The 27,971-nt window shown below is 43.9% G+C and overlaps 1 protein-coding gene and 1 pseudogene across 2 annotated transcripts; both read left to right on the forward strand.

Moving 5' to 3' along the window:
• The first annotated feature begins 9,000 nt into the window (after positions 1-9,000).
• LOC139039008 (heterogeneous nuclear ribonucleoprotein D-like pseudogene) lies at positions 9,001-10,231 on the forward strand (annotated as a pseudogene).
• Positions 10,232-21,190: 10,959 nt separating this feature from the next.
• Positions 21,191-26,375, forward strand: LOC139039009 (C-C motif chemokine 15-like). 2 transcript variants are annotated; one of them, XM_070478652.1, is made up of 4 exons: positions 21,191-21,587; positions 24,298-24,369; positions 25,207-25,318; positions 25,721-26,375. In XM_070478652.1, exons 1-4 carry the CDS (start codon positions 21,497-21,499, stop codon positions 25,923-25,925), a joined length of 480 nt encoding a protein of 159 aa, XP_070334753.1. In that variant the 5' UTR covers positions 21,191-21,496; the 3' UTR covers positions 25,926-26,375. The 2 variants fall into 2 exon arrangements, with proteins under 2 accessions (XP_070334753.1, XP_070334755.1); XM_070478654.1 differs by having other exon boundaries at positions 21,208-21,554.
• Positions 26,376-27,971: the final 1,596 nt, after the last annotated feature.

Genomic DNA, 27,971 nt, shown 5'->3' on the forward strand with positions numbered 1-27,971 from the left:
AATTTGAATTAGAAAAACAAATTCAGGAGAAGCAGACTAGATATGTCCATCATTAAAATAGGAAATTAGCTCATATGAAGGAAGCATTTAGTACCCAAACTCCAACTGAATATGCATTTAGACATACTTTCAACAGTTGGGCCAATCCAGTATGGAAAAAATGTTCTATGGAATATTTGCTACAAAACAAAGGGAAAGACTACAAGCAGTTTGCAATTGATGCTGCCTGTGTTTCGAATTTTTATTTTTGAATGAGAACTTTAAATATTTTAAATAGTTGTTGCACTTTTTTTGGTTTTTAAATGATTTTCACTGGCCTTTTATTTTGTGTTAATGTTCCCATCTTTTCATGTTTTTTATTATCAACTCTCTTTAGCTGCTGGAGAACATTAGATGTGTTACTGAGTTTGTAAGCTTGTCACCATACATAGAAACATCCCTTATTGTTACTTTGAATTTATTTTTATAGAAAACCTTTTTTTGGAAAAAAAAAAAAAAAAAAAACTTCATAAAAAATGATTCCCTGTTTACTGTGTAGTCACATTATTTTTAAAACATGAGAATAAAGTGTTATATATATAAAAAAATCACCCAACACAACATTGTAAATCAACTATACTTTGAAATAAAATAAAACCTTAAAAATGAAAAAAAATTTAACATGGGGTACAACCTAAAACGATTTATATCTCATTTTTTATTTATTTTTTTTCTTTTTTTTTTTTTTTAATTTTTATTAGTTGGAGGCTAATTACTTTACATCATTACAATAGTTTTTGTTATACATTGATATGAATTAGCCATGGATTTACATGTATTCCCCATCCCAGTCCCCCCTCCCACCTCCCTCTCCACCCGATCCCTCTGGGTCTTCCCAGTGCACCAGGCCCGAGCACTTGTCTCATGTACCCAACCTGAGCTGGTTATCCATTTCACCCTAGATAATATACATGTTTCAATGCTGTTCTCTTGAAACATCCCACCCTTGCCTTCTCCCAGAGTCCACAAGTCTGTTCCATACATCTGAGTCTCTTTTTCTGTTTTGCATATAGGGTTATCGTTACCATCTTTCTAAAGTCCATATATATGTGTTAGTATACTGTAATGGTCTTTATCTTTCTGGCTTACTTCGCTCTGTATAATGGGCTCCAGTTTCATCCATCTCATTAGAACTGATTCAAATGAATTCTTTTTAATGGCTGAGTAGTATTCCATGGTGTATATGTACCACAGCTTCCTCATCCATTCGTCTGCTGATGGGCATCTGGGTTGCTTCCATGTCCTGGCTATTATAAACAGTGCTGCGATGAACATTGGGGTGCACGTGTCTCTTTCAGATCTGGTTTCCTTGGTGTGTATGCCCAGAAGTGGGATTGCTGGGTCATATGGCAGTTCTATTTCCAGCTTTTTAAGAAATCTCCACACTGTTTTCCATAGTGGCTGTACTAATTTGCATTCCCACCAACAGTGTAAGAGGGTTCCCTTTTCTCCACACCCTCTCCAGCATTTATTGCTTGTAGACTTTTGGATAGCAGCCATCCTGACTGGCGTGTAATGGTACCTCATTGTGGTTTTGATTTATATCTCATTTTTTAAAAAGATGAATATAGAATAATTTATGGTCCGAGAATTTCCAGGAATTCTGATTTCTTATTCCCGAATCCTGAGGACAACCAGAAATTTGAAACACTAGGACCACAGAGTCCCATCCCAGCCCTGGATAGGGTCTGGGAGAAGAGATTGGGAGGGGCTGGAGAGGCAGACGGAGGGAGGAAAGGACTTAGGAGGAAATTTAAGCGGGGATAAGGGGTGTTTGGGGGGTGCCCTGCAAAGGAGCCTCCCTCGTCATTCAGTAGTTAAGACTCTGTGCTGCCAATGCAGGCGCCACTGGTTCTATCCCTGGTCAAGGAACCCAGATCCCACATGCAGTGTGGCTTCGCCAAAAGATTTTTTTAAAGGTGGAAGGAGGAGGGAGACCAGGCCATTTCCTGCCAGGTGCTCCCATCTCCTGTCTCCCTCCCTTCCTCAAGGGCTGTGGGGGTGCAGATAGAGGCCTAAGCTTTCTCATGGAGAAGCTTCCAGCATCTTACAGTCCTCTACCTTGCAGAAACAGCTGATAACCTGCATGCCTGCTGTTTTACCTTCATAACAAGGATAATCCCACGCGCTCATGTGGTAAATTATCAAAAGACCAGTGACATGTGCGCCCAGCCAGGGGTCATGTAAGTACAGCCCCCCAACAATGGAAAGGGTGTGATCTCAAGAACCAGTAGGGCTGGGAGGAGGGGGCAGGGGGGCGGGGCTCTCTAGGAACAGAGACACGAGTGGGGTGAGGGGGTGACACAGGAGGAGCTGCTGGTGGGGGCGGTGGGAGAGGCTGGGGTGGCGGGGTGGACCCTTCTTTGCCTGCTGACTCTCCGTTTCTCATCTTCTCCTTGCTCCTCAGCTTCCAGACCAGAAGTGGGCGATCAATCTGTGCCGACCCAGGCCAGGCCTGGGTGCAGAGGTACATCATATACCTGAACCAAAAGTCCAAGGGAGCTGGGAGCAGTGGGACCTTCACAGTCGAGGGATCATGAGAAGAGGCCACGGAGCCACCTCCCCTCCCCAACCAGCTCCCTCAGCCCAGATGGGCCCTGGGCGAGTCCTGGCCCGAATGAAAGCTCGTGCGTGCATCTCCCTGCTCCTGCTCTGATGGTCTGCGCTCTCCTGAAGCTTTGCTGTGAAGCTCCGTCTTCTGGGGCCAGAGGCGACTGTGGCCCCCGGAAAGCATCTGTCGTCTCCTTGCAGGCGCTCAGGTCTTGAAATAAATCTGTGCTGCAGAAAGGGACTGGTGGCTTAAATTGGTTCTCTCCATGACAGTCTGGTCATTTCTTTGATTTTATAGACATTTCTATGGTATTTAGTGCATATCCGGGGCCTTGTAAACATTTCAATAGGAGTAGACATAAATAGTGGAATGATGGGTACATAGTTAGAATCAGGGGGATGAACAGTGACCCCAGTTCAGGGTCCTTAGATAAGAAGACCAGTGTGAATACAGACGACCGTGGGGAGACCCTCTGTTTGCATGTGCAGAGCTGAGGTGCACTCCAAACACACCTCCTCACTCCCTCGTCCAAGTGGGCAGAACGGCTCACCCTTGCTAGAAAGCTCTCCCCAGGTCTCTGCCATTCAAAGCATTTACTTCTCTGTCAACCTCCTTGTGCTCCTCCTTCAAATCTGTGCGCTCCCCCCAAATCGGTGCTCCCTCCCCAATCCGTGCACCCCAACACTGAAGTCCTACAGTCTCTTTAGATCCTGCCCGGCCCTTATCCTTGACACCTGGGGTAAAAGTGACCTTGGAAATGCGGCCATCCTCTCCACTCCATCCTCCCCACCACCTCCTCAACTAAGGACAGAGGCAGGTACAGGGCAGTGCTCTGTGGGCGTGAGGAGGAGAGGGAGGCAGGCAGGAGGCGGAGGCTGATTTCAGTCTGGCCGTGCTTCCCTGGACTCGGACTGCAGAAGGGTCTCAGGGACACCAGGGTGGCCCAGCACACGCCCTCCAACTCAGTCCTTGGGGAAGGCACGCCGTGGCTGTGGGCCTCGACCCTAAACTCCCGTGGGGGAAGGATGCTCTTCGACACCAGAGGTCAGAGGTCTCCGTACATCCGTGAGTTTAGCGGTGGGGAGTGGATGACCACCTACTGTCAGGGGCAAAGTCGGGAAATGAGCACAGTCTGTGCTCGGAGCCCACAGCTGCCCTGGTCAAGGCCATTTCCTCACCTGGCGGCCCCCTCCTCTTCCAAACTCCATCCTTAGCGCCTCTGTGCTCTTGCACACAAATCCCATCGGAAAACCCGTTCTCTGCACCTCCATCCACGCTCAAATGGGATGGGAGCCCAAATCTCAAAGCCAAAGGGACTGGAGTGAGTGAGGAGGTGGGGAGACCTGGGGTCTCCGGGAAGGACGGGCGGGAGTGCAGGGGCGAAGGGGCGGGGAGGGGTGGGCACAGAAGGGGCCCCTGACGACCTCTGCAGAACGGGCTCCACAGAGTGGCGTACTGCGGCGTTCACCCCCGCTGCCAGGCAGGTTGGCTCTCCTCCTGGGTGACTGGGGTGCTCGGGCCTGCGGGGAGCTGGGTGGATACGGAGCGTCCCCTGAATGTGGAGCTATAACTGCCGCGGCTGCGCTCCATCCCTGAGTCCCCCCACCTCAGGAATGGAACCTCCATCCTCCAAGCTGCTCCAGATGAAAACAGGAAGTCATCCTTGAAACACTCGCCCTGATCCATCCATCCGATCTATCAACAAATCCTGTCTATCAATAAATCCTGTCAACTCTCTCAAAACCTCTCTCAATCCAGCCACTCTGGTTTCTCCACCACCACCCGCGTCCAAGTTCTCATCCGCATGACCTCAGGATGTGCCTCAGAAGCGGATGAGAGCTTGGCCGGTGCGCAGAATCCAACCAGGCACCTGGAGTCAAGGCTGAGCATCAGGAAGGTGCTCACGGGCATTCAGAACTGAATTATGCGGGAAGAAACTGCTGCAGGGCATCAGCTGTAACCTTAGAAGGAGATGCAAGATTCCATCCACACAGATAGATCACAGAGAATTATAGAAGGATCTAAAGGACGGATGGATTGGTTTTAAGTGTCTTTAGTGCCAGAGGGAAGGGTAATAAATGTCCTGAAGGAGTTAAAGACATGAAAAAAAGTCAAGAATGGCTGTTAGGAATGTTTGCGACACCCTCAGTGAAGGCGCTGGCTTCTGTCTACATAAGTCACATAGAAGAAGTGCTCAAGGGTCTAATCAGAACTTAGAAGACACCAACCCTATTTAAAAGATGTGAATTTCAAGCCTCCTGTTGCCATTTTGAGTATTAAAGTAGAGTTCCGTGTACCCAGTCATGGCGGAGAGAATCACACTTGAAGCGCACAAACCCAGGTCAGAAGTCTGTTTTGGCCAATAAGCACCCTCCAGTGCTGGGATGATGATCTGGTGGAGACTATATAAAATTGGCCCAGTAATCTCAATTTGCGTAAGGTAATAACACAACACCTTAGTGGGTAAGCCTCACAAAGGTGGTAATTAAACATAGAAAGATGTGGGGACTAAAGGACTAAAGACATGAACAAAGTCTAGCATAGCCGTTAGGAATGTCTGCTACAGCCAGAGTGAAGGTGCTGGCTTCTGTCTACACAGGTCACACAGAAGGATCACTGGAGTGTCTAGTTAGAACCTAGACGATACCAACCGTTTTTTGTTTTGTTGGATTGTGGTTTTCTTTCTTTCTTTCTTTTTTTTTTTTTCTGTAGTGCTGCACAGTACCTGGCCCCCTCCAGTGGGAGCACAGAGTCAACTACTGGACTGCCAGGGAAGTCCCCCAAACCAACCCTTTTTAAAAGATGTGAATTCCAAGCCTCCTGTTGTCATTTTGACTATTAAAGTAGAGCTGCGTGTACCCAGTCATAGTGTAGAGATGATCACACTGGAAATGCACAGGCCTGACTCTCAAGTCTCTATTGGCCAATAAGCACCCCCCAAAGCTAGGTTAATAGGGACTGGGGGAGATTGCAGCAATGTAGAATGGATACGCCCCTTCCAAATGAGCATGTGTTCCAGTAACTGGCTAAGTGGGAAGAGAGTGTGCAGAATTAAGGACCTACAGTCCTGTCCATGGAAATCGGATTCATTCCCTTTAAGAAACCCGAAGCCACAAGGCTTCCCTTGTAGCTCAGTTGGTAAAGAATCTGCCTGCAATGCAGGAGACACGGGTTTGATTACTGGGTCGAGAAGATCCCCTGGAGAAGGAAATGGCAACCCACTTCAGCATTCTTGCCTGGAGAATCCCCGTGGACAGAGGATCCTGGCAAGCTACAGTCTATGGGGTCGCAAGAGTTGGAAACGACTTAGTGACTAAACCACCACCAATGCTAGGATGGTGATCTGGTGGCAATCACATAAAATTAGCCCAGTAATCTCAATTTCATAAGATAACTCTGTAAGTTAAGAGTTACAGAGTTAACCGGTAAGCCTCCAGAAGCTTACAATTAAACATAGATAGTGTAGTGCAAATCAGGCCAGGAATATTAATATTCATATGCAAAGATGAGTTATGGATTTGTAATCATTGGAACCATCTATATAATTTGGAACTTAGAGCACTTATATACATTTTTAAATGATCTCTTGGAGTACATAACAGATTATTCATGTGATTCCAGTATTAAATGTGTAATTAAATAATTTATTTGTGCTTGTGATTTTGAGCTGAGAGATAGATATAAGAGAATTTGCCTAAGTTAACAAAGAACATTGGAGTATTTAACACAACTTGATTTTCCCATAGTCATAAGTTTAATTTGCTGTGTTTATAGGAGTGAAGTGCTTTGGAAGATTCTGAGTGATAGATTGGGCATGGAGAATACTCTTAAAAATTTAATGTGCAAAGTCGCTTCTGTTGTGTCGGACTCTGTGACCCCATGTAGCCCACTAGGCTCCACTGTCCATGGGATTTCCCAAGCACGAATACTGGAGTGGATTGCCATTCCCTCCTCCAGGGGATCTTTCCCACCCAGGGACCAAACCCAAGTCTCCTACATCTCCTGCATTGGCAGGCAGATTCTTTACCACTAGAACAAACTGGGAAGCCTAAAATCCAGTATATTAAATTAATTAAAGCAGCTTAAATTATTTACAAAAATTTAATCATGAAGTTTTAAACAGGACTGATTGTTTAAGGCTTGTCTATTCTACTTAATTAAGCATTCATCAAGGACTTAAATTTTGCTAGTTTTATAAGTAGGATAAGATGGGTGAGACATGGGAAGTTATATTTTTAATTTGTTGCTCTACTGAATATTCATTTAAAAATCAAAGTAACTGCAATAGCTTCCTACACACAAAACTTTACCTGCAGACATGAAAAAAACCTCACACGGATTGAAGTCATCCTCATCTCTTGCCCTGATGACCAAAATATGCTCTACTCAATCTCTCCACTTCCATTCTTCCTGCATGCCCTCCATTCTCCACTACAGCCACCTGAAAATCCTCCATACCCTCCCTTTATACACAGAGTCAAATCCAAAATCTTTATAAGCATGTCCTGCCAAATGCCCCCTAACTGGGACCCTGCCTGTCTCCTGAGGCTCAGCCTGCTCCCTCACCTTGATGCTCCAGCCACACAGACCTTCTTTTGTCACCTCAAATACACAAACCTCATTTTTTGCCTTGGGGCCTTTGCTTATGCTATTCCCCCTTTCCCAAGGCTTCTATTCCACCCTCTCTTAGCTAGCCAACTCTCATTCATCCTTTAGGTCTCAGTTAAAGACTCTTCTTAGAGCAGCCGTGTGTTAACCCCTAGTGTGAGTTTGGTCTCCAGTGACACAGGTTCATAAACATCCCAGAAATAACCCATTATAGCTCTCACCACAACTTGTAATTCTGTCTTTATTATATGATACTATTTCGTTAATGGCTTTCTCCCTCATAAGACAGTTACATGAGGCCAAGTAGCATTGAGTAGGTGAATTAGGAGAGGCAAACTCTTGCTGATGGCCCAGACAGCATCTCCCCAGCCCTGCATTTGCTGTGAAATTCTCCGGTGGTTCAGTGGTAAAGACTCTGCACTCTCACTGCCAAGGGCTTGGGGTTCAGTCCCTGGTTGGGGAACTAAGACTCCACAAGCCATGTGGTGCAGCCAAAAACAAAAAATAAAGTATAATTTTTTAATGGGCTGGATCAGTAGGTTTCTATTAGACTTCCAGGTTAGGTGTCCCCAACCTATGGTCTGGGAGCTAAATCCAGCTGCTGCCTGTTTGTAAATAAAGTTTTATTGGAACACAGTTATGCTCATTTGTTTTCATGTGGCTTTTGACTGCTTTTGATCTACAAACAAGAGCTGGGCAGGTATGACAGAGACTTTGTGGGGCCCACTCTCCTCTTTCACTGTCATCAAGAGGCTTTTTAGTTCTTCTTTGCTTTCTGCCATAAGGATCATGTCATCTGCATATCTGAGGTTATTGATATTTCTCCCAGCAATCTTGATCCCAGCTTGTGCTTCATCCAGCCTGGCATTTCACATGATGTGTTTTGCATATAAGTTAAGTAAGCAGGGTGACAATATACAGCCTTGACGTACTCCTTTCCCAATTTGGAACCAGTCTGTTGTTCCATGTCCAGTTCTAACTGTTGCTTCTTGACCTACATACAGATTTCTCAGGAGGCAGGTCAGGTGGTCAGGTAGATGGTATTCCCATCTCCTTAAGAATTTCCCACAGTTTGTTGTGATCTACAATGTGGACACACCCAAAACATGCCTCACCTTTTGTCATTCCCACACCTTTGTCTGAAAGGGTGAGCTCTAGTATCAGAAGACCTCAGTTTGAATCCCAGCTTTGCCCCCTGTGAGCACTGCGTCATAGCTCTGCGCCTCTGGATCCTCATCTGTAAAAGGGGATGACCCTACCAATGTCACAGGGCTGCAGTAAGGAAATAATTGTAAATATTTTCAAAATAGTAAGTGCTTCCTGTCTTAGGACAACTATTACCCCTGTTGGCAGTTACCTTTGAGTAGAATGTTCTTCTGTCTTTCTCTGCATTTTAAAATCGAATACAGTCTCAGTCTAATATTTGAGACCCAGGCCAAATGCCATCCCTTTCATGAATTTTTCTCTGCATTCTAATCTAAGGAGTTCTCTCTTGCTTCCCTCTGAAATTCTCACTGAACACTGAGGCCCCACAGCTCTGGACAGCAGGGACTTTCTCAGTTCTCTTCATCTCTACCCCAACTAGAATAAAAGCGTCTTTACTAGTACTTACAGTGATCCTTCTTAACAAGGATTTGTTTAATTAAAAGAAGTAAGCCTAAATCTCCTAACAAAGAAAATCTCTGATACAAATAGCATCACTGGTGATGTCTACCAAACACTTAAAGAATTAACACACCGCTCTTCCGCCGCCATTTTGAATCCAGCTCCATACAACGCGCCGCCGCCGCTGCTGCGCGACTCGGTCTGCGCGCCAGCACCCTCCGGCCGACCACTCCGCCGCTATGGAAGACATGAACGAGTGCAGCCACATAGAGGAATTCGCAGAGGGATCCAAGATCAACGCGAGCAAGAACCAGCAGGATGACGGTAAAATGTTTATTGGAGGCTTGAGCTGGGATACAAGCAAGAAAGATCTGGCTGAATATTTGTCTCGATTTGGGGAAGTTGTGGACTGCACGATTCAAACAGACCCTGTTACTGGAAGATCACGAGGATTTGGATTTGTGCTTTTCAAGGATGCTGCTAGTGTTGATAAGGTTTTGGAACTGAAAGAACACGAACTGGACGGCAAATTGATAGACCCTAAACGGGCCAAAGCTTTAAAGGGAAAGGAACCCCCATAAAAGGTTTTCGTGGGTGGATTGAGCCCAGATTCTTCGGAGGAACAAATTAAAGAATATTTTGGAGCCTTTGGAGAGATTGAAAATATTGAACTTCCTATGGATACAAAAACAAATGAAAGAAGAGGATTTTGCTTTATTACATATACAGACGAGGAGCCAGTAAAGAAATTGCTAGAAAGCAGATACCATCAAATTGGTTCTGGGAAGTGTGAAATCAAAGTTGCACAACCCAAAGAGGTATATAGACAGCAACAGCAGCAACAAAAGGCAGGAAGAGGTGCTGCAGCTGGTGGGCGAGGAGGTACTAGGGCTCGTGGCCGAGGTCAGGGCCAAAACTGGAACCAAGGATTTAATAACTATTACGATCAAGGATATGGAAATTACAATAGTGCCTATGGTGGTGATCAAAACTATAGTGGCTATGGCGGCTATGATTATACTGGGTATAACTATGGGAACTATGGATATGGACAGGGATATGCAGACTCCAGTGGCCAACAGAGCACTTATGGCAAGCCATCTCGAGGGGGTGGCAATCACCAAAATAATTACCACCCATATTTAAAGGGACGCTGGAGAAAACAGGAAGAGATTGCTAACGTAACCATCTTGCAGGAGGACATTGAAGATTGGTCTTCTGTTGATCTAAGATGATTATTTTGTAAAAGACTTTCTAGTGTACAAGACACAATTTGTGTCCAACTGTATATAGCCGCCAATTAGTTTTCTTTGTTTTTACTTTGTCTTTTGCTATCTGTGTTATGACTCTGTGGATTTGTGTTTATACAAACTTTATTTGTATGATTACATGTTAAACCTCAAATAAATGCTTCCTTATGTGATTGTTTTTCTGCGTCAGGTACTAAATAGCTCTGTAAAAGTGTAATTTTAAATAAGCAATAATTAATGCACAGTTTATTTTGTAGGGAGTCTTGCTCCATAGGAAGAGGAGAAAACTGTGGTCCTTTATGAATAGCCAGCTACAGTGTCTGCTGTGTTCCCCTTTTTTGTTAGATGTATTCTATGCTCTTAAGACTTCATTTTTGTCTCTAACTGAGGCTCCCATCAGAACCTTTAATGTTGTTTTCCTCTCTGCCTATCTGGAGACATTGTCATGACAGTTTCTGTGGCATAGTTACACTGTTGTGATTAGTGGGAGCTTTCTAGTAGACCATGAGTCTTTGGGTATATTTTGAAAAATAAATGTTTAATGGCACAAAGCATGCCGGTAGCTCCTTTTATGAAGAAAATGTTTTGTTTTGTTCTTGTATCTGGAAAAGCATTTTTTAATGGTTTGCTGTATTCAGTGGTCTGCTAGAAAGAGCTTTGACTAATCATAGTACAGTAACTTTGTTTTCTTGATTAGAATGTCCAGATATACCCATTGCAGGGTGGTGGGGGGGCTTAAACTGTGTTATAGGAGCTACGGGTTAAGAATATCAGATATAGTTAGATTTTACACAATTTTGGCAAATAGGTATGAAGTTTGAACGAAAGTTAGATTACAAGTTTGAAGTAGTAAACTGAGTAAATTAATTGTATACTATTCTGTTGGTTTTATGTCACAGCAAGCACCAAACTGAACAAAATGTTTTCTCTTGGGGCATTGTTAGGAAGCTATACTGGGTGTTAACTATTACATGATGTGAGTTCTTAGAAGGCATGGATAGTAGGTTTCAGTCATTTTTTTATGCGGTTAGTGCATGAGCTGAGTAGTTGAGCATATTCACATCCAGACAAAGAATAATGGAGAAGGATGACCCTTGATTCTTATGTAAATGCAAGTCTTCAGTGTGACCAAGTCATGTCATTACAACAGATCTTCCTGGTGCGTTAAAAAGAAAACCTTTTAGCTCTAGATTTGGGAGGATATCCTAGATAAGTTCAAGTTTTGAATTTCACATTCAGTGTAGTTAACTGAGTTTAATGTTTTCGGTTTTGTTGCTTTGGTTTCATGTTCACCATTAGGGTTGGCATACATGTTTACTTGTGGAATAGTTCACCTCTCCTTCAACCAAGTGTAAATTTTTTTATGCTAATGAACCTGCCTCTTGTTTTCTTTGGTGCCTGCAACTTTCTTTATTCCAGTGATGTTTGTACTTGATGGGCTATCAAGTTATAATGCTTTTGGCCTTGTTTTGCTCCTGTTTTGCTATTTGACCTTAATTTAAACCTAAGCCAAGTATCACTGTTAGCTGTTGCAAGGGATTGTTTATTCTTTCAACGTGCAACCTTAGGGGACAGAAAGGAGATTTTCATTTTAAGTTATGTTGTCAAAAGTCAGGTGCAGTGTTTTTAGGGCAGTAAATCTTGTAAGTTCAAATTTATGATTAGGTGACAAGTTGACATTGAGATTGTCCTTTCCCTGATCAAAAATGAATAAAGGCTTTTTTTAAACAAACAAACAAAAAAGAATTAACACACCAAACTCTTCCAAAAGACAAAAGAGGAAGGACTACTTCCTAATTCATTCTATGAAGGCAGCATTACCCTGATCTCTGAACATATTTTCACATAAAAACTTGTACATGAATAATGTTTATAGTAGCACTATTCTTAATACCCACAAATTATGAAACAACCCAAATGTCCATCAGGTGATGAATGGATATACAATACGAGATATAGCCATACAGTGGAATATTATTCAGCCTTCAAAAGGAATGAAGCACTGATCCATGTTACAGTATGGAAGAACCTTGAAAACTTTATGTTAAATGAAAGGAGCCAGACACAAAAGGCAACATATAGAATGACTCCCTTTACACATGAAACATCCAGAATAGGCAAATCCATAGAGACAGAATGCGAATTAGTGATTGCCAGGGGCTAGGGGAGGGGAGAAAGAGAGTGGGTTGTCACTGAATATTGTAATACCTTTGTATGTGTGCGTGTTTTATTTTTTATCATTTTCTTTTTAATTTAATTTGTTATGGTCATGCATATTGCAACCAAAGAAAGACAATGCCAAAGAATGCTCAAACTACCACACAATTGCACTCATCTCACATGCTAGTAGAGTAATGCTCAAAATTCTCCAAGCCAGGCTTCAGCAATATATGAACTGTGAACTTCCAGATGTTCAAGCTGGTTTTAGAAAAGGCAGAGGAACCAGAGATCAAATTGCCAACATCCGCTGAATCATCAAAAAAGCAATAGCGTTCCAGAAAAGCATCTGTTTCTGCTTTATTGTCTATGCCAAAGCCTTTGACTGTGTGGATCACAATAAACTGTGGAAAATTCTGAAAGAAATGGGAATACCAGACCACCTGACCTGCCTCTTGAGAAACCTACATGCAGGTCAGGAAGCAACGGTTAGAACTGGACATGGAACAACAGACTGGTTCCAAATAAACAGGAAAAGGAGTATGTCAAGGCTGTATATTGTCACCCTGCTTATTTAACTTATATGCAGAGTACATCATGAGAAACGCTGAGCTGGAAGAAGCACAAGCTGGAATCAAGATTGCCGGGAGAAATATCAATAACCTCAGATATACAGATGACACCACCCTTATGGCAGAAAGTGAAGAACTAAAGAGCCTCTTGATGAAAGTGAAAGAGGAGGGTGAAAAAGTTGGCTTAAAGCTCAACAGTCAGAAAACTAAGATCATGGCATCTGGTCCCATCACTTCATGGCAGATAGATGGGGAAACAGTGGAAACAGTGGCAGATTTTATTTTCTGGGGCTCCAAAATCACTGCAGATGGTGATTGCAGCCATGAAATTAAAAGACACTTGCTCCTTGGAAGGAAAGTTATGACCAACCTAGACAGCATATTAAAAAGCAGAGACATTACTTTGTCAACAAAGGTCTGTCTAATCAAGGTTATGGTTTTTTTCAGTAGTCATGCATGGATGTGAGATTTGCACTATAGAGAAAGCTGAACACCAAGAATTGATGCTTTTGAACTGTGGTGTTGGAGAAGACTCTTGAGAGTCCCTTGGACTGCAAGGAGACCCAACCAGTCCATCCTAAAGGAGATCAGTCCTGGGTGTTCATTGGAAGGACTGATGTTGAAGCTGAAACTCCAATACTTTGGCCACCTGATGCAAAGAGCTGACTCATTGGAAAAGACCCTGATGCTGGGAAAGATTGAGGGCAGGAGGAGAAGGGGATGACAGAGGATGAGATGGTTGGATGGCATCACCGACTCAATGAACATGAGTTTGGGTAAACTCCGGGAGTTGGTGATGGACAGGGAGGCCTGGCATGCTGTGGCTCATGAGGTCACAAAGAGTTGGACACGACTGAGAGACTGAACTAAAACTAAATATTGCAATCATGTGAAACTACTACATGTTGTTGTTTAGTTGCTAAGTTGTGTCTGACTCTTTTGCAACCCAGTGCCATGTAGCTTGCAGAATCTTCGTTCCCTGACCACTGATTGAACCCACACCCACTGCAGTGGAAACATGGAGTCCTAACCACTGGCCCACCAGAGAATTCCCTGTAACACCTTTTGGAGTGATGAAAATCTTCTGGAACTAGATAGAGGTGATGGTTACACAAACTGTGAATGTACTAAATGCCACTAAATTTCACATTTGAAAATGATTAATGCAATTAATATTGCATTATGTGGGTTTTATCTCAATAACAACAACACAAAGCAATAAGCCTCCTCTTGAATGAGGAACTATTATTTTGCTTTCAGCAAACATGTAAAGATGAGGCAATCTTTATTGTCCAAAGAGGAAATTATCAGTTAGCTTTTACTCATAACAAGTCACCCTAAAATTTAGTAGATTAAAACAAGCATTAACAAGATACCACTGCACACCTATTAGAATGGTGAAAATCCTGAACAGTACCAGTATCAAATGCTGACAAGGATGTGAAACAACTGAAATTTCCATCCATAGCTGATGGGAATGCAAAATGGTACAGTCACTTTGGAAGAAAATTTAGAGATATCTTACAGAATTAAGTATATTCTTACTATGCAATCCAGTAATTATGCTTCTTGGCATTTTCCCAAAGGACCTGAAAACTTTTGTCCACCCAAAAACCAGCACACTGATGTTTATAGTAACTTTATTCATAACTTCCAAACTTGGAAGCAACGAAGATGTCCTTCAGTAGGTAAATGGGTAAATAAACTGTGTTACCTCCAGACAATGGAACATTCAGTGCTAAAGCAAATGAGCTATCAAGCCATGAAAAGACAAGGAGGAAGTTTAAAAGCATATTACATATCTTAAAAGTGAAGTCTCAAGCACTTTTCAAGTCTCTGTTTGCATGACACATTCTATTATCTCATTTACCAAGAAGCCAATCTGAAAATGCTACATACTGCATGATTCCAATTATATGACATTCTGGAAAAGGCAAAATGATGGAGACAGTAAAAAGATCTGTGGTTGCAGGTTGGGGGTGAGTGGATAGGTGCTAGGGAAGGTGAGTAAGCAGAGCACAGAGGATTTTTTGGGCAGTGGAAACACTCTGTGTGCTCCCATAATGATAGATACACATAATCATACATTTGCCCAAACCTATACAACACCAAAAGAGAACTGTAATGTAAACTATGGCCTTTGGAGACTCACAGAGAATGAACTTATGGTTGCCAGTAGGGAAGGATGGGGGGAAGGAAAAATTAGGGAGTTCGGGATGAACATGTAATCACTGCTATATTTAAAATGGATAACCAGCAAGGACCTCCTGCATAGTACAGGGAACTCTGCTCAGTGTTATGCGGCAGCCTAGGTGGAAGGGGAAGTTGGGGGAGATGGACACATGTATATGTATGGCTGAATCCCTTCACTGTTCACCTCAAACCATCAGAACATTGCTAATTGGCTACACTCAAAAAAACAACAACAAAAAAAAAAACTATGGTCTTTGGGTGATTATGATGTGTCAACGTTCACCAGTTGTGACAAATGTACCACTCTGATGAGGGCTATTGAAAATGGGGAGACTGTGTGTTTGGGTATAGGGTGTATACGGGAAACATCTATACTTCCCTTCAGTTTTGCTATGAATCTAAAACTGTTCTTTTAAAAGTTTTAATGAAAACATTAAAAAAAATTTTAAGTGCAAGGATTTATTATTTATCACAAATCTATGGGTTGGATAAATGGTTCTGCTTAAAGTTTGAAGTGAAGTCACTCAGTTGTGTCCAACTCTTTGTGACCCCATGGACTGTAGCCTACCAGGCTCCTCCATCCATGGAATTTTCCAGGCAAGAGTACTGGAGTGGGGTGCCATTTCCTTTTCCAGGGGATCTTCCCAACCCAGGGATCGACCCCGGGTCTCCCACACTGCAGGCAGACGCTTTACCGCCTGAGCCACCAAAACTGCTCTTTTAAATGTCTTAACGAAAACATTAAAAAAAATGTTTAAGGACAAGGATGTATTAGTTCTCACAAGTCTATGGGTTGGATAAATGGTTCTGCTGGTCCGAGGCAATTCAGCTGGGGTTCAATGGTCTAGGATGATCTCTCACCAGGGACAGCTCTCCACATGGTCACTCAACCTTTGAGAGGCTATCATGGGCTGGTACACATAAAGGCACAAAGGTTCCTAGCAGAAAACTAACACAAGTCTCAACAGGCCAGCAGTTTTCAAGTCTCTGTTTGCATGATACATTCTATTATCTCATTTACCAAAGTCTCATAGCCAAGACTTCCCACGTGCATGCATACTAGGTGGGGGTCAGGGGGGTGAGGATTGTTGCAGCCCTTTTTGTACATAAGCTACCAAAGGGAGGAAGAAGTTAAACCTGAACCAAGACCTAATCTCTAATAGCCAAGCTAGAGTTAGAAATGCTTGGTACAAAAGGGAAGCCTCTCTATTTGACTTGATATCATCAAAGTATATAGGAAATGATCAGACGGTATTTGAGGAACCTTGTCCATGTGTGACCACAGAATGGTTTCAATTCTACACTATAGAACAGACTTCAGCTACGAAATCTTGAATGGAATATTTTTGTTTGGGTTTGCTGTATTTTTCTAAGGAGGGCCACAGTGAGGGTCAGTCCCCACACACACAGCCATCTTGCAGTTGACTTTGGGCAATGATCTGAATGCTCCCTCTTGAGCTACATGTGAAGGGCCCTTTCCCTCCCCACCAGGAGCAGATAGTAGTGGGGTTAGCCTGGTGCCCTATGTCATTACAAGCTTAAGCAAAACAAAGGAGCATACGCTGAGTCCATAACAGAGTAAGATAATCCTACACAAAGCAATCAGCCCAGCACAGCTCTGGAGCACTTTATCTCTGGGGAAAGAAGTGTTCCAGCCCCAAGGCCTCTCTTCTGTGGCCCTGAAGGGGTTAAAAGATTGCAAAGACTAGAATGCCTTTCCTGATGCAGTGTGCAGTGTGGGACTCAAGGTACTTAACTTGAATTCAAGGTACCTTCCTTACTCACCACACACAGCCATCAGAGGAGGCCAGACACCTGGGATGATTTCACTTGGAAACTAAAGGAACTCTGGTGTTGGAGAAGACTCTTAAGAATCCCTTGGAGAGCAAGGAGACCAAACCAGTCAATCCTAAAGGAAATCAACCTCGAATACTCATTGGAAGGACTGATGCTGAAATTGAAGCTCCAACAGTTTGGCCACCTGATACAAAGAGCCGACTCATTGGAAAAGACCCTGATGCTGGGAAAGGCTGAGGGCAGGAGGAGAAGAGGGGGACAAAGAATGAGATGGTTGGATAGCATCATCGACTCAATGGACATGAGTTTGAGCAAACTCCGGAAGATAGTGAAGGACAGGGAAGCCTGGCATGCTGCAATCCATGGGGTCACAAAGAATCGGACATGACTTAGCACCTAACAGCAACAAGAAAGGAACAGCAAGCAGTGCAGGGAGAAACCTCTTCAGGCCTCTCTCCTGGAAAGGGACCAGTGCATCTGGGCATGGAACACCATCCTGAGATTTCAAGACCTGCCCAGGATACAGACACATAACACATGAGTGATGAGAAAGGAGTGATGGGGGAGTTGAGAGTAACAGCAGATAATTGCCATAGGCCAAGTGCAGGTCTGAGAAAGCAGGTGGGCCATCTTAGCTCAAATATGCTGACACTGTAATAGTACAGGGCAGCTCAGCTTATTCTAGACAAACAGGTTATGCAAGCCTACGTCCCGGGATGTGGCAAGATAAGTGTTTACACTGATCAGGGTATTTGGTATTTCTGCAAGGGAAGAAGCTGCCGGGTGTGCTAGGCAGTATTGTGAAATAGTTATAGTAAGCGCTTCATGTAGTAAACATCTCGTCTCAAAGGAAGTACCCATAACGCGGTTTTGAAGTGTAGTACGTGCTCAGAAAGCACCAGCTGTTGTTATCATCAACCCTGGAAGACCCCTGAGGTTGGATCAGCTTACAAGGAGCACAGCCTGCTCCCTCAACCATGCCAAGCTAAGTAACAAATAGAGTTGATGTGATTCTTCAATGTCAACAATGATGCTTGGTGGCATAGGAAAGGAAAATCCATAAAAGACTCAGGAAGTACACAAAAACCACTCAATTAAAAACAAATAAATTTTTAAAAAAAGAAACAGCACTACATTGTGAAATCGGACATGTGTCTTCATTGCTTCCTTTTGCTGAACAGATATGCATCCAGTGCTGCATCAGACACTTCTTATACTACTTCCCCCCCATCAGCCCCATCGCTTCCTCTGGCCACCACTATAGCCACCAGTCCTATAGAGACCTTGCCCAGCTCCATGGAGGGGCAGTCTGGCCGCATCTCACCTTCCACACCCTTCATCTCATCATGCATGCCATTCCTTTCTTGACTCAGGGACTCCCCGATGCTGAGACAGAGAACCTGCAGGAAACTACTTGGTACTCGGGACCGAGATGCTGCAACCTGGAGGTACTGGACAAGGACTCATGAGACTTGGAAGAGACTTGGAAGTCACTGGGGAGTATCCATAGCAAAGGAGAAAGTCAGCGAGTATATGGATAGAGTGACTTGACCCGTGGAAGTCAGCCAGCCTCTTCCCGCAGTCACAGCAGAGCTATTGCAACAAACCCTTGGCTGTGGTGGCAAGGATAGAGGTTATGCATGGGCCAAACAGTGTGGACCTTGTCTCATCAAGTCCCATTTAACTATGGCTGCTGTTGAATGAATAACCTTCCAGCAGAGGCAGACATCAAGTCTCAACTTGGCACCCGCCTCCAAGGAGAAAACACAGCCATACAGTGGCATGTTGATTGTCTTGGATGTCTGCCAACCTGCAAGGGAGAACAAGCCAACCTTAGTAGGACTGACACTTATTCCCAATGTGGGGTTTTCCACTACCAGCAGTACCTTTGCCAGTCCAGTGGTTCAAGGACTTAGAGAAGGTCTGATCACTCAGTATGGTATGTGCACAAGATGGCTTCAGGTCAAGGGGTCCATCTCACAAATGGTGTGAGTCAGTGGGTATATGGGATCCACATGGTTTACCATATACTGAAACAGCTAAGAGAACAATGAGGGGTTAATAATTTAGCTGAAGCCAAAACAAACTTCAGGGTTGGGACTTCTTCAGAACGAAATGTATGCATGGAAGCAAAGAATGATAGATAATGCTACATCCCCGGTGGCTAAAACACACAGGAATCAAGGGGATGGGCTCCGTATTCATATTTCCAGTCATCTATTTGTGATTCCCACCCTGAAACATTAGACTCTGCTGGATTTCTGGGGAGATGGGAGAGTTGGAGGTGAACTGGTATGAGTGCACATTTACGGGTTCTACTGAACCTGAAAGAATGTGTGTGTGTGCACATTTACGGGTTCTACTGAACCTGAAAGAATGTGTGTGTGTATGTGCATGCGTGTGTGTGTGTGTGTGTGTGCGCTCAGTCACTCAGTCATGTCCAACTCTTTGCAACCCCATAGATTAATACAACCAGCTTGAAGCAAGCTCTGTGATGGATTAGACATAATAAAGTCACAAACACCTTGGAGGGAAGCAAGGGGTGGACTGTATTGTGGATTACATCACATCCTTGCAACCTCACCCCTTACCTCGGCCACTGCTCAGTCACTGCTTTCCTTGCATTAACATAAGCTTCATGCAAGTGTCTTACCTCATAACTAACTTCCCATGGGGCTACTCCGGTTCTGAGGCATGGAATAGGTGAAAGAACATAACAGACACTCATGAGCAAACCAGAAGTGTGAATAAATTCATGCTTGTATATACGGAATCTAGAAAAATGGTACAGTTCCCTATCTGCAGGGAACGAATAGAGACACAGATATAGAGAATCATGTGGACACAGGCGGGAAGGAGAAGGTGGACAAACTGGGAGAGTGGCACTGATGTATATACATCACCATGCATAAAACAGATAGCTAGTGAGAAACTGCTGCGTAACACATGGAGCTCGGCTCGGGGCTCTGTAATTGACGGCCTAGAGGGGTAGGGTGGGGAGTGGGAGGGGGGCTTAAAAGGGAGGGGATATATGCATATCTATAGCTGATTACAGCAGAAACTAACATCATTTTGTAAAGCAAATATACTCCAATAATAAAATAAATTAATATTTGAAATCCACCCCTGGCCGATGAAGTCTTGCTCTCACCACAGTTTAACACATTGCTGTGTCACAAACCACTTGAAGCTTAGTAGTATAAAGTGACAACAGCTGTATTCTACTCACAAATTCTACCCTTCAGAAATTCACACAGGGCACAGCCCAGATGGCCTGTGTCTGCTTTATGAGGGCTGGGGCATGCCTGGGAAGATATAAAAAGCAAGAAATGACCCAAAGGGATGGGGAACCATCTAGAGCAGGGCTGTCCAGTAAGAATACAATGCAAGTTGCATGTTGTTGTTGTTGAACTCTCTAAGTCCTGTCCAAGTCTTTGCTATCCCATGGACTGTAGTCCACCAGGCTCCTCTGTCCTTGGGATTTCCAAGGCAAGAATAATGGAGTGGGTTGCTATTTCCTTCTCCAGGGGATCTTTCCACCCAGAGATCAAAGCCACGTCTCCTGCATTGACAAGTGGATTCTTTACTGCTGAACCACCTGGGAAGCCCATGTAGTATTTTACACAGTGTCAACTACACAGGAGAAAAATCAAGGCAAATTTGGGCAGAGGGAGGTCATAGTTTCAGATAGAGAGTCCCAGTAAGATTAACAAGAAAAACAACATTTGAATGAGGAGTTGAAGGAGGTTAGGGAGAAAGTAAAATTTTCTTCCAAAAAACTTATGGCAGGGAAGGGTAATGTAGGAAGCAGGAACAGAAATCTCTGAGCCAGCCTGCATAACCAAAGCAAAATGAGTAAGGGGAAGAGTAATAGGACCTGAAACAGAGCATGAACAGGGACCAGATCACATAGGAGCTTGTAGGTTAGGAGAAGGATTGGGCTTTATACTAGGTTGGGATGGAGGATTAAAAAGCCATCAGTGGGTTGTTTGTTTTTTTTTTTTTCATCAGTGGGTTTTAAATAGGATTGACTTGGCTGATTTATATTTTAACAGGATCACCCAGGTGGCAATGTCTAGAATGAACTAAAAAGGGGCAAGGGCAGAAGAAAGAGACACATTAGGAGGTTTCCCGCAAAAATCCTGGTGAGAGACAAGAGTGGATTGGACCAGGTGGAGAGAGAGGATGTGGTGAGGAATAATAAGGTTCTGGACACATTTTTGAAAGTAGACCCACCCCAGTATTTGTTAATTAATTGGATGTGGAGGTGAAACAAACAGAGGAGGCAAGGGTCAAGATTCTATGTGAGGAGTCACATGACCCGGTTCACGTATTAGAACACCCTGATCACAGGCTGTTTGATATCAGGGTGACAACACCCTGATAACAGAACTCCCAAGGAAAACATTCTGATGAGAGGATTCAGTGACCCTCCTAGAAGAAGGATCCTTCATAAACTGGTTCCTCCCTTTGCCTGTGCCCAGTGGGCAGTTGGGGAAGCCTCATGTCATCCTCGCCCCTTCTTCCTGTTGCCTTCTCAGCCTCCTTCCCTTTATTTAGAAACAGCGTGTTATCTATTATACAACCCAGGAAAGCGTTCTGATCTCTGCCCTGTGACTTCCCGCTCCTCCTCTTTCTATAAATACAAGGGCAGAGCTGAGATCCAGGGAAGTCGGAGAGAGCCCGGAGTCCTCAGGCTGGTCCACTCTCTGTGCACCAGGAAGATGAAGACCTCCGTAGCTGCCCTCCCCTTCCTCATCCTCGCTGCCCAGGCTGCACGTGGTGAGCTCAGTGAGCCTTCTCCCTGGTGGGCAGGTGGGTGGTAACTTGCAGACCAGGGAGGAGAGGCAGAGGGACACCTTTGTCCCAGCGCGGATGTAGCTCCTGTTTAAAAGCGGCCGCAGCAGATACAAATCTCTCCCTGCAGACGTTGGTCCCTGGGGAAAGCAGCAGGCAGCTGACTGGTCCTACCTGGGGAAACAGTTCTCTCCCTTTCATGACCAGAATTATCTGACATTTTCTCTTAGCTGACATAGGAGCATTATGGGCCAAATCAAGACAACTGTAGAAAAATCCTAGATCTGTAGAAAGAAGTATAGACTTTCACAGTGTTAGAACTATTATATGCCCTCTAATGTAAAACTCTCACTTCAGAGAGGAAACTGGACAAGCCAGACAAGTGACTCACTCAAGTGTACTTAATCATCTTATTTATTTATGTAACAAATAGATATCTAGTATTTCCTATGTGCAAGCAGGCACTGTTCTAAGTGTCTTGTAGATATTAATATATTGGATCCTCCTGACAATGCTGTAGGGTAGACTATCATCAAACTATATGGATTTACTTATTATTATTATTAATTACTCTCTTACAAATAAGAGAACTGAGGCATAGGAACCCTAGATAACTTGCTCAAGATCACACAGCCATATGTGGTGGCATTAGGTTACAAGCTAGTTAGGAAGCTGTTATGGGAAGACAACACCCATCTAAGACATAATTCTGCAAGCCCCACACATATCATATTAAGCATATGGAAGTGGATGCACATGCCTCTTCTAATATAGTTCATATATAATTACATAAGAATGAGCTAAATTTTAGTTATGCTTGCCTAATTATTCTAATACAGGCCCACAATTCATTTATCCAAATCTTTGGAGCTAGATGCATTTTGGAATGCAGAATTTTTCAGGTTTTAAAAAGGCAATGCAGTATGACCCAGCAATTCCATTTCTTCTTGATATAGCCAAAAGAACTGAAAGTAGACACATGAAAGAGATACCTATACAACCTTGCTAGTAACAGCTTAATTTTTAATTGCCAAAAGGAGGAAGAAACCCAAGTGTCCATTGACAAATGAATGGATTGAAAAACAGAGTGTGTGTGTATATGTGTGTGTGTGTGTGTACACTGTGGAGTATTATTCAGCCTTAAAAATTAAGGGAATTCTGACATGTGCTACAACATGGATAAACATTGAAGACATGATGATAGGTGAGATAAGCCAGTCACAAAAGGACAAATAATATGATTCCACTCCTATGAAGTACTTAAAATAGTCAAATTCAGAGAGAAAGTAGAATGGCAGTGGCTCAGGGTTTAGGGAAGGGGGAAATGGGGAGCTATTGTGTAATGGGTACAGAGTTTCAGCTTTCAAGATGAAAAAAGTTTCAGCTTTCAAGATGAAAAAAGTTCAGGATTGTGGTAAGCTGCACAATATGAGAAGGTACTTGATGCTATTGAACTGCACACTTCGAGATGATTAAAATTGTGAAGTTTATGTTATTTACATTATGTATGTGCTAATAAACTCTTGGTTTATTAGCAACTACAGAGTAAACCTAGATTGCTGCCTATGGGTCTTGGTACTTCGGTTGACAGCTCTTGAATGTACAAAATCACCTCCAGTTCATGGTCAAGCCATGAATACCCCCATCTTCAAATCTGCCTGCTAGAGCTTTTGCTTTCCCTGATGGTGATTTTTCTGACATTTTATCTCAGATAATTGTACTTTTTGATAATTTGAGGAAAACAAAAATTACCTGAAAAACTGCCTGACCCACTGCATTGTAGACATGCAATCTTTGCAAAGATCATAAATGACAGTTGTGAATATTCAGATGTGATTATCTTTTCCTATCCATATTCTGATCCCAGGGAGATAGTGAACAAATGATTATGTTGGAGATGTTTTTATTTATAAGATCTAATGTAAAATCACTACTTGCAACTTTTTAGATCTGGATGTTGCCTGTTTAATATATTTCTTTTAAAGTTTAAAAGGGTTTTCTATCTATTGTTAATATCAGTTGGATAACATTTTGTCAAGTGTGTTTTTTTTCTGATTGTTAGTTTGATGTTAGCTGGAATTCAAGAAAAGGCAGTGACCTTATTCAAATAAAGAAATATTTTAGTAATTTTTTAAATTGTAAACTTTGCATTATGTACATTCTATCACATTCTAAAAGAATGTATTTTTTAAAAGGTAACACATACCTGGACACTACTTAACATCCCTGGCAGAGTCTGAGAAACACATGTTAACCGAATACAGCCATATTTCTGCAGGAAACACATGTCAGTATACATACTAATGAAGTAAATAAAGCCTGTAAATAGCCTCACTTCACTTTGGGTGATGCTGTGTCACCAAATCAGTTATAGAAAAATTTTTACTGTTTCCAGAGCCCTGTGAATTCCAGAAATGTGTAGAAAGCATGGTGCATTGGATCATATTATGAAGCTATTCAGCTGGTCTACTCGTGTTGGATGTGCAGTTAGCTTTTTGTATTCAAAGTCAATAGAATGTTTTCCTGTCTCAAACGTTTTCAAAAATTCCCTGAAAAGTCTCAGGGCCTTGATAGAGAAAATGGGCTTGGAGGCAGATCTGGCCCAATGGTTCAGTATCCTTGCCTCCCTAGCAGGAGATGGGGTTGAGGAATGAAAGAGATGGAGATGTTGAAACAATGCTGCTTCCCAGTAATTTTTCTTCCCTTCTCTACTGTTTCTCTCAAATAGAAGACATGGTGTCAAACCTGAACCTTGAACTCTCAAGACCAAACCTAGATCGACACTCATTGTCTCAAGGAGGTAAAGTTTTGTTATGGCATATATTTAAAACAGCTAGCAGGTACAGATTGGCTCAAAGGCTTCAATACACCTCGTTTGCAGGCCCTGAGGGGGGTCGTGAGGGTGGTGAATATCTCCAGGGAAGTTTAGGATGGGCTGTGGGTCCATAGATGGCCTCTTTCAGAGATGGACTCTATTCCACCTGGCTGTCCGAAGAGTTGGCTCACTGGCCGGGGAGGCGAAGGGTGCTCTCTGACGCCTTCTGCAGGCCTCAGTCTCTCCTTCTTCTGGGAGAAATTCTCCTGCTCTGTCGTGGCCCTGCCTGGATGCCCTCAGACACATAAGCTCAGCCCTGGGGAGAACGAAACGTCTCTGGCAAGAAGAGGCCAGCAAGTGCCGGAAGAGGAGGAAGACATCCCTTTCCAGTCCTGAACCTTCAGGACTACCCTGGTGGTCCAGTGGTTAAGAATCCGCCTGCCAATGCAGGACACACGGGTTCCATCCTTGCTCCGGAAGATTCCACATGCCGCCCTGCAAGGAGGAGTATCCCGGCTCGCTGTAACTGGAGAAAGTCCGTGTGCGGCAACACAGAGCTAGCACAGCCAAAGATAATTATTTTAAAGCCTGCACCTTCTCACCCTTCCCAGTACGTGGGAGGAAAGGGGGAAAGGATGCCGTTTTCATCAGTTTTGTTTGTTTAGTTGCTAAGTTGGGTCCAACTCTTTTGCAACCCCAAGGACTGTAGCCCGCAGGCTCCTCCGCCCATGGGGTTTCCCAGGCAAGAATATAGGCGCGGGTGGCCGTTTCCTTCCGCAAGTTTTCCTCCCACTCAGCCCGTGACGCTTTCTTTTGTAGCAGGCTTTCACCGGCCCACGGACTGCTGCGTGTCTTACACCCCACGAAACATCCGATGTGTATTCATGAAAAGTTATATAGAAACGAGCAGCGCGTGCTCCCAGCCAGCTGTCATGTAAGTGCGCCAAGCTCAACGGCCGTTTCTGGGGGCAGAGTGGAGACGGGAAGGGGTGGGACCCCAGCAATGGATGTCCAAGAAAGTCCCACCCACTGGATCCTGCCGGGTCAGCAGAAGCATGTGTCCTCAGTAGGATCCTGCAGGGCACCAGGTATGAGATGCTCCCAGGGAAGAGGGAAGCTAGGGAAGGAAGGCGGGAGCAGGAGGGAGGCTGCCGAGGAAGCTCTCTGAGCCCCTGAGGCCGGGGCTCGGAGAGAAGCTGCTCTGAGCTCCCGCAGCAGAGCGAGGGAAGAACTGGCTGGGCTGTCGGGGGCCCGAGACGCAGGGAGGATGGGGCTCCCCTCCCGCATTTGCTGAACTCCCTTCTGTTTGTAATCTTTCCCCCCACCTTCTCCTCAGCTTCGTCACCAAGAGCGGGCAGCGTGTCTGCGCTGATCCCAACAATGAGGGAGTTCAGAAATGCAAGTCGCAGCTGAGGCTGGGGTCAGCCGTCGAGGACCTGAGATCGCTATTGCTTGAGCGGGGGCGCCTGGAGCGCCTGGAGCGGGCCCCCTCTGCTCCGTCTCTCTTGCCCCACCGTCCTCACTCGAGGGCCCTGGCCTGAGTTACTTTTTAAAAAGCAACAGTTACTGTTCTGTTCTGGTTACAAAAGCAACACGTTTATCAAGAGTATCCAATTTGACTTCACTCAAACTTTTAGAGGGAAAAAATTGTGTAGGAATTGCCGAACTTTGGATTCGTGGTTGGGGGGCGGGGGGGCGGGGTTTGCGGGGGTGGTGTCTAAACAAGACATCATAGTGTAAACTTTTTTAAGCTAAAAACATGACCTTGAAATACAGACTTAGTGTGTGTATTTAACCCATTAATCACTAAACTGATTCAAAGATCATCTGAGGAACAGAGGCTTATATAGTTATTGGAGATGGCATTCTGAAATGTTTGTTAGAGAAAAATTCAAATCCTAGACAGCAATAAAGCTGTAACTTTGGGGATTATCTTTTCTACTAGACAGCAATCCTTTGGATCTGTGCTTAACAATAAAATTACAAACCAGTCTCAGTCAACAAGCAATTTTATAAATTCTGGGTGCTGGTCAACAATATATAGACCATCAATCAAATGTACATTCCCCATACAGATTAAGGAATCCTGGGTGAGTCCTTCAGACAGTGCTCCAATATGATATTGAAAGGCCTATACTCATCCTTTTGCCTTAATGCTACGCTTTGGATTTTTTTTCTTACCAGATATAATTTCCTAAAAGATATTTTCTCTAAAGTTAAAGGACATTAGGAAAACACTTAAAACTAAAGTTAATATCAATTTTAGATTCATATCTATTAAAGCATATGCATTTCTATTTATAATTAGTAAATCTTAATCAACTCTCACAAAAAATTCAGAAATAAAGGACTGAATTCTAAACAACAACATTTTTGTTTTAATTCAAAAAAAGTGTAAGATTTTTTTCCAGGCCAAGTTGCCAGAGTAGAAAGGCCCTGAACTCACCTCCTCTCATGATCACACCAAAATCACAACTTGGCTGAAAAGTTTGTTCAGGTTTTCCGTAAGATGGTATAGAAAAACCAAAATGAACATTTTGGCCAACCCAGTACTTGCAGGACAACTATCAGTGGAAAAAAAGAAAAACAAACAGAACCTACCAACAAGGAAATATCTTTTACAACTAAAGATGTTAAAAGACGAATCACAATAATATGGTGCTGGGGTGGAGCAGACTCATGATATATCAAGTCCCATATTCCCTGGTGGGTTGCCCAGATGGCGCTCGTGGTAAGGAATCCGCCTACCAATGCAGGAGAAGCAAGAGACTCACGTTCAATCCCTGGGTCGGGAAGATCCTCTGGAGTAGGAAATGGAAAACCATTCCAGTATTCTTGCCTGGAGAATTCCATGCACAGAGGAGTCTGGCAGGCTGTAGTCCATGGGGCCGCAAAGAGTTGGACAGGACTGAGCATACACGCACATTCACCCTCGTGGGTGGCCCACAGGCTGGAGAGTGCTTACACTGCAGAGATTCTCCCACAGGAGTGAGAGGTCTGAGCTTCACTTCAGGCTCCCCAGCCCAGGGCCCCTGCACTGGGAACATAAGCCCCCAGAGCATTTGGCTCTGAAAGCCAGCAGGGCTTATACTGGGAAAGATTGAGGGCAGGAGGAGAAGGGGGCGACAGAGGATGAGATAATCGGATGGCATCACTGACTCAATGGACATGGGTTTGAGCAAACTCAATGGACAGGGAAGCCCAAGGAAGCCTGGCATGCTGCAGTCCACGGGCTCACAAAGAGTCGGACATGGCTGAGCGACTAAACAACAGCAACAGGGCTTAATTTTGGCAGTCCCAGAGAACTGGAGGAATAGAAACTTCACTCTTAAATAGAATACACACAAAATCATGCAGCCTCTATGACTCAGAGCAAAAGCAGTATTTGATAGGAGTCTGGGATCAAACCTACCTGCTGATCTTGGAGAGTCTCCCCAAGAGGCAGGAGTCAACTACAGCTCACCCTGGGGACACAGACCGTGGCAACAGCTGTCCTTGGGAACTCCTACTGCCACATAGACACCTTGCTGGTGGGCACCACTGTGGAATCCTCCCTCTAGCTTATTGCCCCTGGATCCAGCCCTGCC

The sequence above is a fragment of the Odocoileus virginianus genome, chromosome 17 (assembly GCF_023699985.2).
Source record: "Odocoileus virginianus isolate 20LAN1187 ecotype Illinois chromosome 17, Ovbor_1.2, whole genome shotgun sequence".
NCBI lineage: Eukaryota > Metazoa > Chordata > Mammalia > Artiodactyla > Cervidae > Odocoileus > Odocoileus virginianus.